Source organism: Phodopus roborovskii, unplaced genomic scaffold, assembly GCF_943737965.1.
Source record: "Phodopus roborovskii unplaced genomic scaffold, PHOROB, whole genome shotgun sequence".
Taxonomy (NCBI): domain Eukaryota; kingdom Metazoa; phylum Chordata; class Mammalia; order Rodentia; family Cricetidae; genus Phodopus; species Phodopus roborovskii.
In genome coordinates this window covers 19,978,633-19,993,574 of record NW_026126571.1, presented here as the reverse complement: position 1 = coordinate 19,993,574, position 14,942 = coordinate 19,978,633, and the positions used below count along the sequence as shown (strand labels likewise).

General features: G+C 42.8%; 2 protein-coding genes across 2 annotated transcripts; one reads left to right on the top strand and one right to left on the bottom strand.

The window, feature by feature from the left end:
* Window positions 1-1,803: 1,803 nt before the first annotated feature.
* On the bottom strand, window positions 1,804-8,279 carry Ggct (gamma-glutamylcyclotransferase). The gene is made up of 4 exons (XM_051203003.1): window positions 8,120-8,279; window positions 4,298-4,443; window positions 2,896-3,031; window positions 1,804-1,983 (listed from the first exon to the last, which is right to left on the bottom strand). The coding sequence occupies exons 1-4, from the start codon at window positions 8,258-8,260 to the stop codon at window positions 1,834-1,836; spliced, it is 573 nt and encodes a 190-aa protein (XP_051058960.1). The 5' UTR covers window positions 8,261-8,279; the 3' UTR covers window positions 1,804-1,833.
* Window positions 8,280-12,839: 4,560 nt separating this feature from the next.
* Window positions 12,840-13,833, top strand: LOC127235642 (pseudouridine-5'-phosphatase-like). The gene has a single exon (XM_051202989.1). It carries the CDS (start codon window positions 12,892-12,894, stop codon window positions 13,579-13,581), a length of 690 nt encoding a protein of 229 aa, XP_051058946.1. The 5' UTR covers window positions 12,840-12,891; the 3' UTR covers window positions 13,582-13,833.
* The last annotated feature ends 1,109 nt before the right edge of the window (window positions 13,834-14,942 follow it).

Genomic DNA, 14,942 nt, shown 5'->3' with positions numbered 1-14,942 from the left:
TTAACTGGAGAAATAGAGAAAAGCACACCTACTCCATCTTGCCAGGAATCAGTGCATACATCCCTATTTTAAACTGGTGTGGGTTTTGTCATTTTGGGGATGAGGCTGCACTGACCAGACTGGACTCAGGCAATCCAGCCACCTCAGCTCATGACTATACTGAGTGCTAGCACACAGATCCGTGCCTAGTTAAGTTGCTGTTTTGAAAATAACTATACAATCTTCATTTGTGCGTGCACGTTCATACGGGGGAGAGTGTGCACAGAGGCCAGAGGACAGACTCAGGTGCCATTCCTTGGGAGACACCCACATTTTCATTGAGACTGGGTTTTTCAGCAGCCTGGGGACTCTCCAAGCAGGCCAGACTGGCTGGCTAGGGAACCCACCTGTCTCTGCATTTCCAGCACTAGGATTGTAAGCTTACAACACCATGTCCAGCTTTTTATTTTTTTTTTCTGGATTGGGGTCTAAGAACTGAATTTGGGTCCTCATGCTTGTATGGTAAGCGCTTTACCACCTGACCTGTTTCTCCAGCTCTACGCTCCTATTTTCTCTGCTTTCACTAGTGGCAACAACTGGGGGCTACACTGGGAGCCAAGTTAGTCCTTCCTAAGGGTTCTGGTATCTTATCTTACTCTGTACAGGATGCTCCGGGGCTATTTGTCTACTTCCAGGATACCTGGCCACTTCTTCCCAGTATTTGCTCTTTCAGCTTACAATTCACCTTTCCACCCCCTGGAAGAGGGGTTGGCACACTTAGAAGATTCTACAATCTAGGACCTAACTGTAATTTTTTTCCCTAAGTTTTTCAAGAGTTTTTCAAGGACCCAAACCACTGATTAAAAAAAAAAAAAAGAAAGAAACAAAACAAAAACAAAACTGAATGCCCTGCCACACATGACAGCACACACCTGGACTCTACATCTAGGAAGGCTGGAAGGCAGACAATCTGAATGCAAGGGCACCCTGGACCAGAGCACGCTTATGCCTCAAAAAAAAAAAAACAAAAGAACCCTCCAAACTCGGTGCCATTGCTAATACTAAGTGCCAGGCTCTGCCCTATGCTTTCCACCTTCTTACACACGAACCCTTCAGAAGAAGCTGCAGATACGGGTGTCCTCATTATCCCTATTTGCACAGGCGAGGCAAATAAGGTACAGAGACCCAAAGAAGCTCAAGTCTCACAACTGGACACTGTTGACTCAGCTAGGCCTAGTGGCACAGGACCATAAATCCAACTACAGGAGAAACTGAGGCAAGAGGGACACAGGTTCAAGGCCAGCGTAGCTCCGGATCCACGATGCTACTTAAGGCAGACTCCGTGAGGCTGAGGCTGCTCTGTGCAGTCTGAGATTAGCAGGGGGGGGGGGGGGGAGAGGCACTTGCTGGGACACCCCTTATAGCCATGGACACACTCACCCCTAGAAGGGCAGTGTATCGGTTTCTACTCCTCAAAGTCTTATCACCAACACTCTATAGTTTGCTTACTCTCACAAGCTGATCAAAAACGAGCAGAAAGCAGGCCAAGTGCAGCAATGTGCCACTGGGTTGCAGTCCTCAGAGCACACTGAGATGTTCCATGCAACTCAGGATACAAACATGTCCACAGGAGAACCCACAGCCATCACCGCTTACACACTCCAGGACCTCCTGGCCCCTTTTAATTGTCTAATTGCTATCCCCATTCCAGTTGAAAATATGGAATCACCTAAGAGAGAAGCCCCTTCACAGCACTGTTGAAAATCAATAGGTTAAAAACAGGAAGGTCCCAGATTCCTGCTGGCAAACACTAAACACACTTCATACTGCACACAGAAAAATCCTCAGATCCTGTTATGTTCTGTACAGTTTCGATTCCCCCTTTTTGATGATTTCTTCCATTTCATCTGAGATCTTTCCTTTATAGTCATTTGGTTCTATTGCTTTTAACTTCTCTTGATACTCCAATGGCAAACTGTTTTCTTTGGCACCCAAGCAGATAACCTAGGGAATGGTTAAAACAAGGAAGCCATTTTAGTTAGGAGCATGCTTTAGTGTACCATAGTTTTGTCTGTACTGTTAAGGCTCATGACACCGGCTTTAGATGACTAAAAAACTGGCACATTTTAAAACAACCCAGGCACAGCCAGGTGTTCCTCACTCTGTGGCGGCGGAAGGGATCTCAAAGCAGCTTGAAACGTTGTCAGAGTGTCGGTTCTACTTAACAGCATGACCTAAAATGTCTTAATAGTAAGATAAAATGCACTGTTATGGTATAAAATGTATATGCTATTTTAAGAAAAATTACATTCTTAAAAAAAAAAAAAAAAAAAAAAAAAAAAAAAGGCCAAGATTTTAGGCAGCAGCTGTCAGTGCCATTGTTTACTTCTGCTTAGAGGAGACACGCAGGGGACAAGGAATGACTATTCAGAGGACCCCAAGACCCTTACCAGGCTGATCTCTGGGCACCATGCCAGAGGCTCAGCTCCTGTGCTACCCTCAATAGCCGCCGGGTCCTCACGGGCCACACCCGGTAGGTACCTAGCCTCAGGTTTCCACCAAGGGACATCGGCCTCATCCCACTTGGGTCTTGTGCTTTGGAGGGTGGATTCCCTGACTCTAAAAGGCCTAGTTCCATTTAGGAAAGACAATACTTCAACAGCGGAAAATACATTACCCTCCAGGAAAAAAACGAATCTGAAGATGTTTGTTAAAGGGAAAAAAAATGATAAAAATATATAGACTACATATACATATAATAGATACTATAAATCCATTAAAATCCACTTTATTTAAAACATTTTGATTAAAATGTACATGTGGAATTTTAAATTCTTAAAAGCTTTCTAAAAATGAAATGCTCTCTAATTTAGCCCAGTGAGATTAAAATGATTCAGCAAGGTCCGGGTCGCTCACCTTCTTATACTGTGGTGATGGGGGCGCGCTCTCATAATTCGTCATCAGGTAACTTCGACAGGTTATTTCCTTCCCTTCCTGAGTTGAAACTTTAATTTCAATTACAACATATACTCCACTTTTAACTCCTTCTTGCCTGAAACCAAACGAACCACATTTTAGCCACATGGGATGTAGGAGAATGGCTTATAAGGTAAGATGTTTTACTCAAGCTGAAGTATAAGATTAACTACATATCTGTGTAGGCGTGTTTGCTCACTAAGTTCCACCATGTCAAATGTACACTTAGCATTTTTTTTTTTAAACACTATGCAGCCCTGTCTGGCCTGGAACCCACTCTGCAGACCAGGTTCAGACACACCTGCTTCTGTCTCCTGAGTGCTGAGATTAAAAGAATGCCCAGCCTTCTTTTGTGTGACGCCACATCTGGCATGCTTAGCATTTTAATGTTACAAATGGCTTCTGTAACAGATTGTACAGAATGAACTTTGGACTGAAAACATATTTTAAAACTTGGGTCTTAACTGAATACATACAGATTTTTTCCCCCCCTGGTCACTAGTACCTTAAAAGGAAAGCTGTTACAGTAAAACAAATTGATATTGGATTAAGCAGTGAAATAACCCAGAGATGATGCTGCCTTACAGGTGGGTAGGGGTAGGTCACATGCAAGTATCATATTAATTTACAAAAGGGACTTAACACGTGTAGATTCTGGTATGCTTAGGGGCAAAAGCAATGCCCTGTGAACACAGAAGAACAATGTCACCGAGTGCGCTTCTAGCAGATCTCTGCTTGTTTTTGTCTGAAGACATGACTCAAATGCTTATTTTACCTGTGTGCCCCTGAAGCAGTACTCTGACAGCAAGAGGACAGCGGAAGGGAAAGCACTACTGTAGCAGGAGCCAAGCACAGCATGCCGCCACTATGTTCTTTTCAAGGCCAGCTCTCTCTGGAACTTTGCATTGTATCAGGCACTCTGTCTCACAACTCTGAGAATTTTAGTTCTACTGTGTTATTCAGTGCTTTTATAAATTATTATTACTTGTTCAACTACAACCTCAAAGAATTAAAAAAAAAGAACTCTCAAAATCAACAAAAATATCTAACAATTATAAAAAAGCTTCATGACTTTCTGTAATATGAAACTAGAAAGATCATTTGTAATAAAAGACAAATCTAATTGAAAAATAAGGGCTTCTGTGTTTTGGCATAAAAGATGACAAACATTGCCCCTATATAATCAGTAAGTGTGACCCTTCTAGATTTATTTCCACACTGGCTGTTTCTAACTGTTGTACTGGCCCTGAAGTATAAGAATATATCTACAGTGTAGCCACAAATGCACATCCATATAACCCACTTTAAGTATTATTTTAACTTATAATTAGAAGCCACCTACTCATCCAGAGAACTTAAATTGCTTTTGTTCATTTTCCATACTACTCCCCACACTTCATCGCCAGGACTTTGAAAAATGGTAGCTATACCTCCATGCCACCTCTCACTTGTTTTTCCTTGGAAATTGCCAAAGTCGAGCTTAAAGTCCTGCAAAGGAAACCAAAGTGATATGTGATCAATACATATTTTAACATGAATTTCCTTCCTCAAAATACAAATGATTTGCCTTGATCTCCATGAAAGAAAAACATTCAATAACCTTTGTTTCTGTGTGTAAAAAGTTCTGGAACATAAGGACAGATAGACCAAGACCCAAACCTTAAGGCCTATAGATTCTTTCTTATTTTCCTTTAAAAATGAAGTTTGTTTTGAACAGGCATCTATAAATAAATAAAACCCAAAAAACCAAACAAACAACAACAACAACAAAAAACCTTAAGGAAACCTAATATACCAACACAATAGCTTTAGTTTTCATTTTTGAAAATGATTTGTTAGTCTACTTAAATACATGTGTATTTTCATTTACACACTCAGGGTGATGGTTTCACTTCTCTGTCTGTAAAGTATCTTACCTGCAAATCACTGTATTTAACCCTAAGCAAGCTGGCTTAGGGTGTCTGAGCATTAATCTTCATGAACTGTACCAATTTATTTCTAAGAGCAACTAATACTGATTATTTATTGTGTGTTATATGCACTAGCTATCACTTTACATGGACCAGTGTTTTACTCATCTTACAGCAGAAAAATTACAGCATAGAAGGATTAAATCACTTCCTTAAAGTCTTATAACAATAAGCAACAGAGATACCTTTCTAATTTGGCTTCTATTATCAATGATGGGCAACCAGGGAGTAGCCTAAGATGTCCTTCCCTCTCTCCAGAGTACACAGGATGGACTAAATGACAGTGCTGTAGTCCTTTCTGGTTTATATCATCCCTGCCACCCATGTTTTCTCAAAAATCTTGTTTGATAATTCAGGAAAAATGATGGTCCAAGTAGACAGGACCTTCAAGCAGCATACTGGGAAATTCAGTATCAGCAGATCTGATCAAAGATACAATCTCTGCCAGAGACTGGCAGCCTATTGATAAACACACCAAGCAATTGCATTCCCTGTCTGGTTCCATGGCTCACTGCTTGTATGTGACACAAGCAGCCACCTCTCCAGATCAGCCCTTTCTTCTGATTTGAGGTTGACCTGATCTTCTCACCTCTTTGCCAATCCCCCCTCTACTTCCCATCTTGAAATGTCAGGGTTTCTTTGAGTTCAAGCTTAGGTCCTTTTTGAACTTAGCAATGTGCCCAGGACAACCCTATCACCTCCAGTAGCTTCTAATACCATCAGATGCTTCGGCCACCTTTAAAATCAGCCCATATCTCTATTCTGAGCACTTGGAATAGGGTGCCAGCACACAGAAGTGCCTAACAAATGTTCACTGATATTTTTTTGTTCATGATTGTCCAGGGAGCATCTTAAACTTGATTATGTTCAAAGTTCTTAATAATTTTTACCTCCCAAACCTGATTCTCTTCTATAAACATTACCACCATCATCTACCTGGTTGTGCAAAAACTTGAGTCATATTTGACATCCCTTCCCTTCACACACTATCATCAAGGTTTAATGATGTTATCTTCTGGGCACTGCTCAGAGCCATCTACCTTCCCTGACACCACCCTATTAGATCATGGTGGCATTCTCTTGGATGTGAATATGGCAAAATCTTAAGTAGGCTTTCAATATTCACACTTTAGTAATCAGAATGAGCTTTTAAAGATGTAAATGCCATGATTTGCTTTGATCCTCAGGGCCTGCAAGAGATTGACCAAAGGTCTCTGTGGTCACATTAAGATGCGATACTTTCCTATCTTTCCAGCCCTCATGCCACATCTCCCTTATAGACTCCTGCCTCTTTGACTGGAACAACCACTTCCTCTTTCCTTGGGTTCTCTGAATAAATATTCTTTGAGTAAGTATTCTCTCACTTTTTGTTGTTATTTTGTTCCTCACCTCTCCATTCAGGTCTCAGCTTAAAAGCTGCATTCAGGAGGGCTTTCCTGAGTGTTTTGGTCAGGTTCTCTGGTCATATACTCCATGCACCTTGTCTGTCCTCTTTTAAGGCTAACCACTCTATAATTTATTTATGTGATATTTCTTTCCTGTGCTCTGACTAAGCATTTGAACTCCCTTCCTACACTCTCATGAGTTCCAGAACATAACTCCCAGCTTTAAAACTTCAAAGGCTAGAAGTTGGTTATCAGAATGTCTTGCAGTAAGGACATGGATACATGGTGAGACCTAGCCAATCCAATCTGGTCACTCAGAGAGGTTCTCAATTAGAGCCGGTGTTCAAGATCATCCGGGACTCCACTCTGGGTTTCAGAAACTGTAGGGCTGTGACACAGCATCAGAAAGGAGCCAGCTCTGTGTCGCATTTACTAGTTCAGGAAAGGTGCAGCACATCTCCCAAGGCTGGGCTGGTCTTCTCCTGCAATGCTGGTGGCACACACACACACACACACACACACACACACACACACACACACACACACCCCTATACACACACACCATCTCCCAAGGCTGGGCTGGTCCTCTCCTGCAATGCTGGTGGCAAACACACACACACATACACACACACACACCCCTATACACACACACCATCTCCCAAGGCTGGGCTGGTCCTCTCCTGAAATGCTGATGGTACACACACACACACACACCCCTACCTATACACACCTTCTTCTAGGGCTGGCCTGGTCCTCTCCTGCAATGCTGGTGGCACACACACACACACACACACCCCTATACACATACAACTACACACACCTTCTCCCAGGGCTGGGCTGGTCCTCTCCTGCAATGCTGGTCACACACACACACACACACACACACACACACACCTACACACATATATCTACACACACCATCTTCCAAGGCTGGGCTGGTTCTTTCCTGCAATGCTGATGGTACGTACACACACACACACACACACACACACCTACCTACACACACACCTTCTTCCAGAGCTGGGCTGGTCCTCTCCTGCAATGCTGATGGTACGTACACACACACACACACACACACACACACACACACACACACACATCCTGCAATGCTGGTGGAATGCACATACACCAGGCCTGCGTATTTACTCAGCTCTGTACTCCAGTCTTTCAGGTGATTCCATGAGCTCTCTAAACAGCCTTCCAAAACATCACCCTCCCATCCCCTCTCTTTCTTAAACCAGCCGGTTTCTGTTGCCTGAAACCAAAAACTCTGACAAAGTTAGCAAGGGCCATGAGTGTTTGGTTCAACTTGTCAAAGGCACTACACACAGTCGTATTGTATACACTGGACCGTCCTCCAAGTAGCGGGACTGCTCAGTCATCTTTGTAACCCCAGCAGTGAGTCCCAGAAGAATACGTATTAAATAAGCAGGTGAACTGTGGTCAAGAGCCATAGTTCACCAGAGTTCAAGTTTATCGGTTAGGGACACTCTTCTGAGGGAGCATCGCCATCTCTAGGGAAGACACGACTCCAGGTCTCAAGACCAGGTCCACTCAGATCCGGAGGAGAAGACAGATACACAGAATTTCACAGAACGGTGGGACGAACGCTGTGACAAAGGTATGCACAGGCTGGAAAACAGCTAGTCCTCGACTAAAGAAGCACCCATTGAAGGCGTCCTACAAGATGCTCGAAGTCGGCGGGAAAGGGCAGCCAGTGGAGGACTGAGAACGCCGATGGTAGCCGAAGGTTCCCGGCAGGGGTCGTATCTGACCCGCTCTCCCGGTAGCGGGCACAACGGCACTGACCTGCAGGCGTGCCACGCAGCAGAACACGGCCGAGGGGTTTCGCAGGTGAATCCTCTCGGTCAGCAGGTTGCTGCCATAGGCGAAGTACAGGAACGTCTCCCCCTCCTGGCCCGCGTGGCCCTCACAGCTGGAGCTCGCCATATCTGCTTGTCCACGCCAGCAGCGCCAAGCACTGATGAGCCCGGCCGGCACCGCCGCAGGAGCAGCGCGCCGCCACCCACGCGCCAGCGCAGAGCAGCGGGCGGAGCTGAGGAGAGAGCGCGCTGCGGGTTGGCTGCCGCCTTGCTGGCGTGAGCCGACAATTGGGATTGGTCCTTATGCACCGCCTCCCGCCCACTAAAGCCGCCTTCCCATTGGTTGCACTTCTCGGATGTCCGGCCCTGAGGCTACGTTGATTGGCCTACCGGGCAATTGGAGAGCGGCCAGGCTTCCGTCTTCTCCCAGTCTGGCAGCCCCTGATAAGTTCTCTCGGTGGGCTCCACGCTCGGTGCAGGTAAGACAAGGCCTCACGCTGCCGTCCAGCCTAGCCTGGAACCCGCGGCAGCCCTGCCTCAGCCTCCCTGGAGCGGGGACCACTGGCAAATCCAACAAGCTTTCTACTCTGGATGCCTGGGGCGCCCTTTCCCCGGTTCAGATCCCCGCATGGTATCCGCGAGACACTTGACTCTGCTCCTCTTTGCTCGCTGTTTCTCCTTTTAAAGAACGAATCACACGAAACCTCTGTTTTTAATCTTGAGGTGAAGGTAGGAGTGCAAACTGAAGACCTAGAGAAATGACTCCCATTGGCCCCCAGGTTTTGATCTAAACCCAGCAGCGCCACGGGGACAGGTGCCAGCATTCCTGGAGATGTGTTTGAGTCCAGATCAAAGCTAGGAATGAACAATACCTCTTAGAAGCACATGCTTCAGAAAACAATACAGACAAGGTCATTCCTAAAAGACTGCCCACTAGACAAAATGGGAACAATTTGAGCACCAAAACCACTAGAAACTAAAATAATCGTTAGCATTAAATATGTGTTATTTCCCTCAGGAAGTAAGCCAAATTAAAACAGAAAAGAAGGCCATTTTGCTACACTATCATTGGTGAATATTTTATCACCTTTACTCCTAAAAAGTGGTTATTTAAGAAAACAGTGTTTATTCTGTGTTTCTAGTACCGGCTGTAGTTTTGGAAAACCTTATAGTATTAGCAGATAAAGAAGCAATTCTTTGTGAAACCTATGGCAGCTAAATGCAGGAAAACGGGCAGAGCATCACCATTCAGTCTCTGATGAAACAAACCTTGGCAGGTGCATCAGTAAAACCACTGATTGGGACCCACAGATGTTGGTAAAGAATCAGAGACACCGCCCCTCCTCCCGTCCCCCATCACTGCTAGTCATAGGGGAGGGGGACTAGTACCACTTGAGAGACCTGAACTCTCTCACCTGATTGCAAGTCAATCTGATCACTAATAAATAAGACTACCCTGACATGGTCTTCTGATGAGAAGCAATATGAAACTCTAGCTTCTGTGAATTACAATTTGCAAAGGTCTTAAACCTCAACATAAGCCTATTATATCATCCTAGTTCAGAAACCATTCACATGGAATTAAAAAAAGAAATAATCAGTAACACCTAGAACCTATGTCTTAAATTCTTGTGGATAAAAATGAGAGGTAAGGCTGGGGCCCTCTAGATGGATCAGCAGACAGGGACACTTACTACCAAGCCTGCAGATGAAAGTTAGATCTCCAGGTCTCACTTGGCAGGAAAGATCCAACTTCTACAGGTTTCCTCTGACCTCCACATGCACTCACATATACATACAAAATCAATCAATAATTGCATACATATAATAAAACATGTTTTTAGAAAGACAAGACTGAAGGAGAGGGCTGTTCTAGCTTAAGAGAAACTTGAGATTTGATGATAAATGTGACAGTTTTTCTTTGCTTGATTCTGATTTGGTAACTGAAATAGAAATATATCTTAGGACAACTGTACTCGAATTTAGATTGCAGTATTAGATGATATTAGACAGTTGCTACTAAAGGAATAATGGTTTTGTGCTTATGCAGGAAAATGGGTTTATTTTAATATGCATACAGGCATTTAGGCTAACATTTGTTGTCTGTATTTTAAAATAATTCAGAAGAAATACAAGGAGCTAAATGTTAATGGAAATGATATGTAAATGTCATTCATTATACTGTTCTTTTCTTTATATTTGAACATAGTCTTAAGAGGGGAAAAAACAGAAAAGATGGGAGGAAAGTATTCGGACCAGTGTGCCTCAACAGGCAATGCCATTGTCGTATAAGCTATAGGTAGGAGATTGCTGTTTTCTCACTCCAACCACCAAGGCAGAACAGGAAACAGACTTGGTCACCTCACAGAGTTGCTTTTCAGTGCACATTTTCTAAATTATCCCCTGTTCTTAAGGTCCATGCTGCAGAATACTGCAATTTAAGGCTGGTTTTAAAGGCTTGTAACTACATAAAGTGTGGGTTTGGGTTTTTTTGTTTGTTGTTTTTTGGGACAGTTTTGTAATGTTGTCTAGTGTTGGGGACCATGTGAGAGAAATAGCAAGCAGCTTTGGAACTCATGGAATATGGCTCAGCAATCAGCCTTAGAGAGGCAGAGCCCTGAAGACTATGTCTCGTGAGGACCTCATGCTGTTACTGAGCATAACTCTGCTTATTGCCATAGCAGTCACCATCTCCCTCATATGAGTTGTATGGGTACTGGGGGGGGGGGGGTTCTATTCCCTCACTGGGCAGTGTCACTGATACTTAAATAGTTGTTGGCTTTTTCCAAGCATTGTTGCTGGAGCAGATTAATGATTCAACCACCGCCCTTAGAAAGAATTTTGAGATGTAGACTGTTAGCAAAGGTAGGTTAAGATGTTTTGTTATTGGATTTAATGTAGAAAATCTTGAGAAACAATTTAAGTTTAGAACGGCACACTTGTAATAATTGAGCAAGGGATAAGAACAAAGGCAGCTCGGTTATTACTAGCTGACAAGTCATTCTTCTTGCTAGAGATGGTAATCTAAGGCAGTGATTAATTTCTTGTTCCCATTTTTTCCCTCAGCTTCCTGGAATGATTTAATAAAAAATTGTGGATGAGTGGACATGTATACTTTTTTTAATATATAAAAGTTAAAATTATAATTTTTTTATAGGATTACCTTTTGAGATAAAAAATAAAATGGTGATCCTTTCTTTGTAACCGCAAAATGCAGCCTACTAGTAAAAGAACTGGCTAAGAACCTTGCTTGCCTACCATTTGTTAATCTATAACAAATGTATGTGGGTTGTTGGGAATAATTTTTTTCACTTGTAATAAGTAAAATGCTTAATCATGTAAGGGAAATGAGAAAAATGCTGGGTTTTTTATTTGTTTGTTTTTGCTTGCATTCATTGTAATCATTCATTTAAAAAAATAGAATGTAACCATATTGTAATTTTTATATTGCTTGAAAGATTTTTTTTTTCTTCCTGGGGTATATAAGCTATATAAAGATATATAGAAGGAAGACATCAAGGAAGCAATCAAAGGAAAACAACTGGGCAAGAGCAGAAGGAAAACAGTAGGATAGAAGAATAGAACCGAGAAAGAACAGAGTAGGAGCAACAGGAAGAGAGAAATAAAATGAATAAGCTTTGGACCTCAGAAAGGTTCCCATGTGTCCATGCATCTGTCAGTAGTTCACCTACTCTGTATCTTCTCTTCGGTGTTTCAGACCTGCTAAAAGAGCAGTCTAGACTGACCTTAAACTCTCCATCTGGCCTTGATATCCAAAATACTAGGTTTATAGTCCAGTCCCAGCAGACCCAGCAATTTAATTATTTTAAAGGTTATTTTTTCTTTTCTCTTCCTATACATCTTTCAGATTGTTTAATTTCATGGCTGTTAGTTATTTTCCACACAGATTTTTTTTTTTTTTTTTGTGGAAATTCTGAAGTGAAGCATTAATGTTTCCTTAAATTCTGAGAGTCTTGATTATTTATGTATTCAGCTATCCCATGGAGAATGTGGTGTGCAGAGTAGTATTGGCCAGCAAGGGGCAATAAGTAGCAGGGTTAGTTCTGGGTTTTGTATTTGTTTTGTCAATTTCAGCCAAACTCAAGTTAATCTTAGTTAACACTCACCTAACCCTCATGTTAGCTATGAGTCCATGGCCTAAAATCTTTCATTTACTAGTTCACTTACCTCTGCAAAAAGCTCTGTACAGAAGGTCACTGTTATTCTTTCGTAGGTATGGGCATGCAGGCTGTAGTTAGCATGCCTGAAGCAGACTCCACCTCTCCTGGATGCTGTCTCCCAGACTGCCCACCCTGCAACATTCTAGATAGAATAGTTGTATCTACTTTGTAGATATAATATATAATGTAATAGGTTGCTCTAAATATAGTAGTTAATAACAACAACTTCCAGATACACCCTGTGTTACAATTAAAGATATTATGAAACCACTTTAGGCTTCAGTCACTTGATAATGATAGCAAGGCCAGATGCCTTCCAAATGTCATCTTTTAATCCAGTTGTTCTTCATATTTCTTGATTGTGTCATAAATTTTTTGAGCATGCACAAATACATTTCTCTATATATTAACATATATGACTATACATTAAAGATATAAATAGCATTATGCCACATTATATGGGTACTATTTTTTGTTAATTTATTAGCACATGATAAATAAAACAACATTTACCACAAAATATATAATTAAAAATAAATGAACCCTTCCATCCACCCCAGATTGAGAAGGAGTCACCATGGAGATGCCCCCACCACGACCGGTCACCCACCTCATCTTTGACATGGATGGACTACTTCTGGACACTGAGAAGCTGTACTCAGTGGTGTTTCAGGAGCTGTGTGGTCGCTATGGGAAGATGTACAGCTGGGAGGTCAAGTCCCTTGTGATGGGGAAAAAGGCTCCAGAAGCTGCACAGATCATCATCGATGTCCTGCAGCTGCCCATGTCCAAGGAGGAGTTGGTGGAGGAGAGCCAGGCCAAGCTGGCAGACCTGTTTCCCACGGCTGCCCTAATGCCAGGGGCTGAGAAACTGATCCAGCATCTCCGAAAGCATAGCATCCCCTTTGCCCTGGCCACCAGCTCAGGCTCCGTGTCCTTTGAAATGAAGACCAGCAGGCACAAGGAGTTCTTCAGGTTGTTCAACCACATCGTGCTAGGAGATGATCCTGAGGTCAAGAGTGGGAAGCCATCCCCAGACATATTCCTCTCCTGTGCACGGAGGTTCAGTCCCATTCCTGCCCCAGACATGTGCCTTGTCTTTGAAGATGCTCCCAATGGCGTGGAGGCAGCTCTGGCAGCTGGGATGCAGGTTGTCATGGTTCCTGATGAAAACCTGAGTCAAGACTTAACAAGAAAGGCCACAGTGGTGCTGCGTTCCCTGGAGGATTTCAAGCCTGAGCTGTTTGGTCTGCCTGCCTACGAGTGATGGAGGCAGCCCTGGTGCTACCATGGGCCATTTGGCATACCTGGGGGATCACATAGCTTTATAAGGGCCACATGGTATACTAGGTTGGGGGAGGGAGTCTTGTTCAGGATTCATGCCACTGAGAAGAAAGGGGAACACAATGTATGGTACCAGATTGAGCCTGCTTATGTATTGCAGCCTTGGGAATGTGGCCATCCCTATCTGTATGCCACAGCCATCCTCTCTTTGGAGTGTGGTTGTGTCAGTAGATAACAGAGACTGCCCGGGATACAGCTTGAGTACAGTCAGTGATGTATATGAAGGAAATGAACATGCACATACACAGTACTGTGTGACTATACATGTGCCAATATATATCCATACATATATAAGTATATATGTAAATGCATAATGTTCCAGAATGAAATCATATTTGTGTTTGTTTCCGTATAATCTTTGTGAATGATGGCATTTGGGAATTGTAAATTCCATTATATATGTACATGTGGATGTATAGATCCTGTGTGTGTGTAATAAGTCTGTGTATGATAGACCATCCATTTCCTTCAGGGTGGACATTAATATTGCAATACCAGCTGGTGGGTGAGTCCACTTCTTTCTCCTTCTGACCTTAATGGCGGATTAGCCTCGTGGTGAATGAGCATCAAGCAATATCCTTTCTCTCCAGCCTTACCATCATCACAGACACCTTTCTGGCCTTGGACTCCATGCTGATTGAGCTCTGCCTCCAGGAGATCCCTTTGTCTCTGCATGCGTCTGCATATCTTTTATCTACTCCCTCATCTATGTTGGGGTGTTTTCTACCTCAAGGGAAAAAATTGAATTTGATCTTTCTTGATGTAACAACTTTATTTCAACATTGCTGATTGCATGTCTCGTCTGATGTTCGTTCTTCAAAACAGCTCTGATGTCTTGCTAGCACTCTCACAGTGATGATTTGGTTGTGTAATGTTTTAACAGGGATCATGATTTTACCTTTAAATAAAATATCCTCCAACCATCATAAGATAAGAAAGAGAACTATTTTAACTGTCATATGAATTGTGATATTTATCCATTGGCCAGTTTCAAGGCACTGTAAGTATATATAGTAGAGAATGGAGAGTTACATTGCAGGTAATTGCCGATAATGAATATGTTCCATCTTTAGCTGTCCTTGTCATGCCTTACTAGGTCATCATTAGCTGTACACCAGAGTGCTACAGGAGCTTGTGTAGAAGCCTGAAAATTACTGGGTTTTTTTTTTTTTCCCATCACTTGTATTTAAATTTTAGTAAGAGCTGGGATGTATAGATAGAGACAGGGCTTTGTTGGCCCAGATGTGCTTAAGGTGCAAAAGCTAACCAGAGACAGTGACTCTA

Coding starts and splice junctions, on each gene's coding strand:
- Ggct (XM_051203003.1), bottom strand. CDS start 8,260: ATGGCGAGCTCCAGCTGTGAGGGCCACGCGGGCCAGGAGGGGGAGACG. Junction 3,032..4,297: donor AATTTAAGTTCTCTGGATGA/GTAGGTGGCTTC, acceptor GTTTGGTTTCAG/GCAAGAAGGAGTTAAAAGTG. Junction 1,984..2,895: donor CATCACCACAGTATAAGAAG/GTGAGCGACCCG, acceptor ACCATTCCCTAG/GTTATCTGCTTGGGTGCCAA.
- LOC127235642 (XM_051202989.1), top strand. CDS start 12,892: ATGGAGATGCCCCCACCACGACCGGTCACCCACCTCATCTTTGACATG.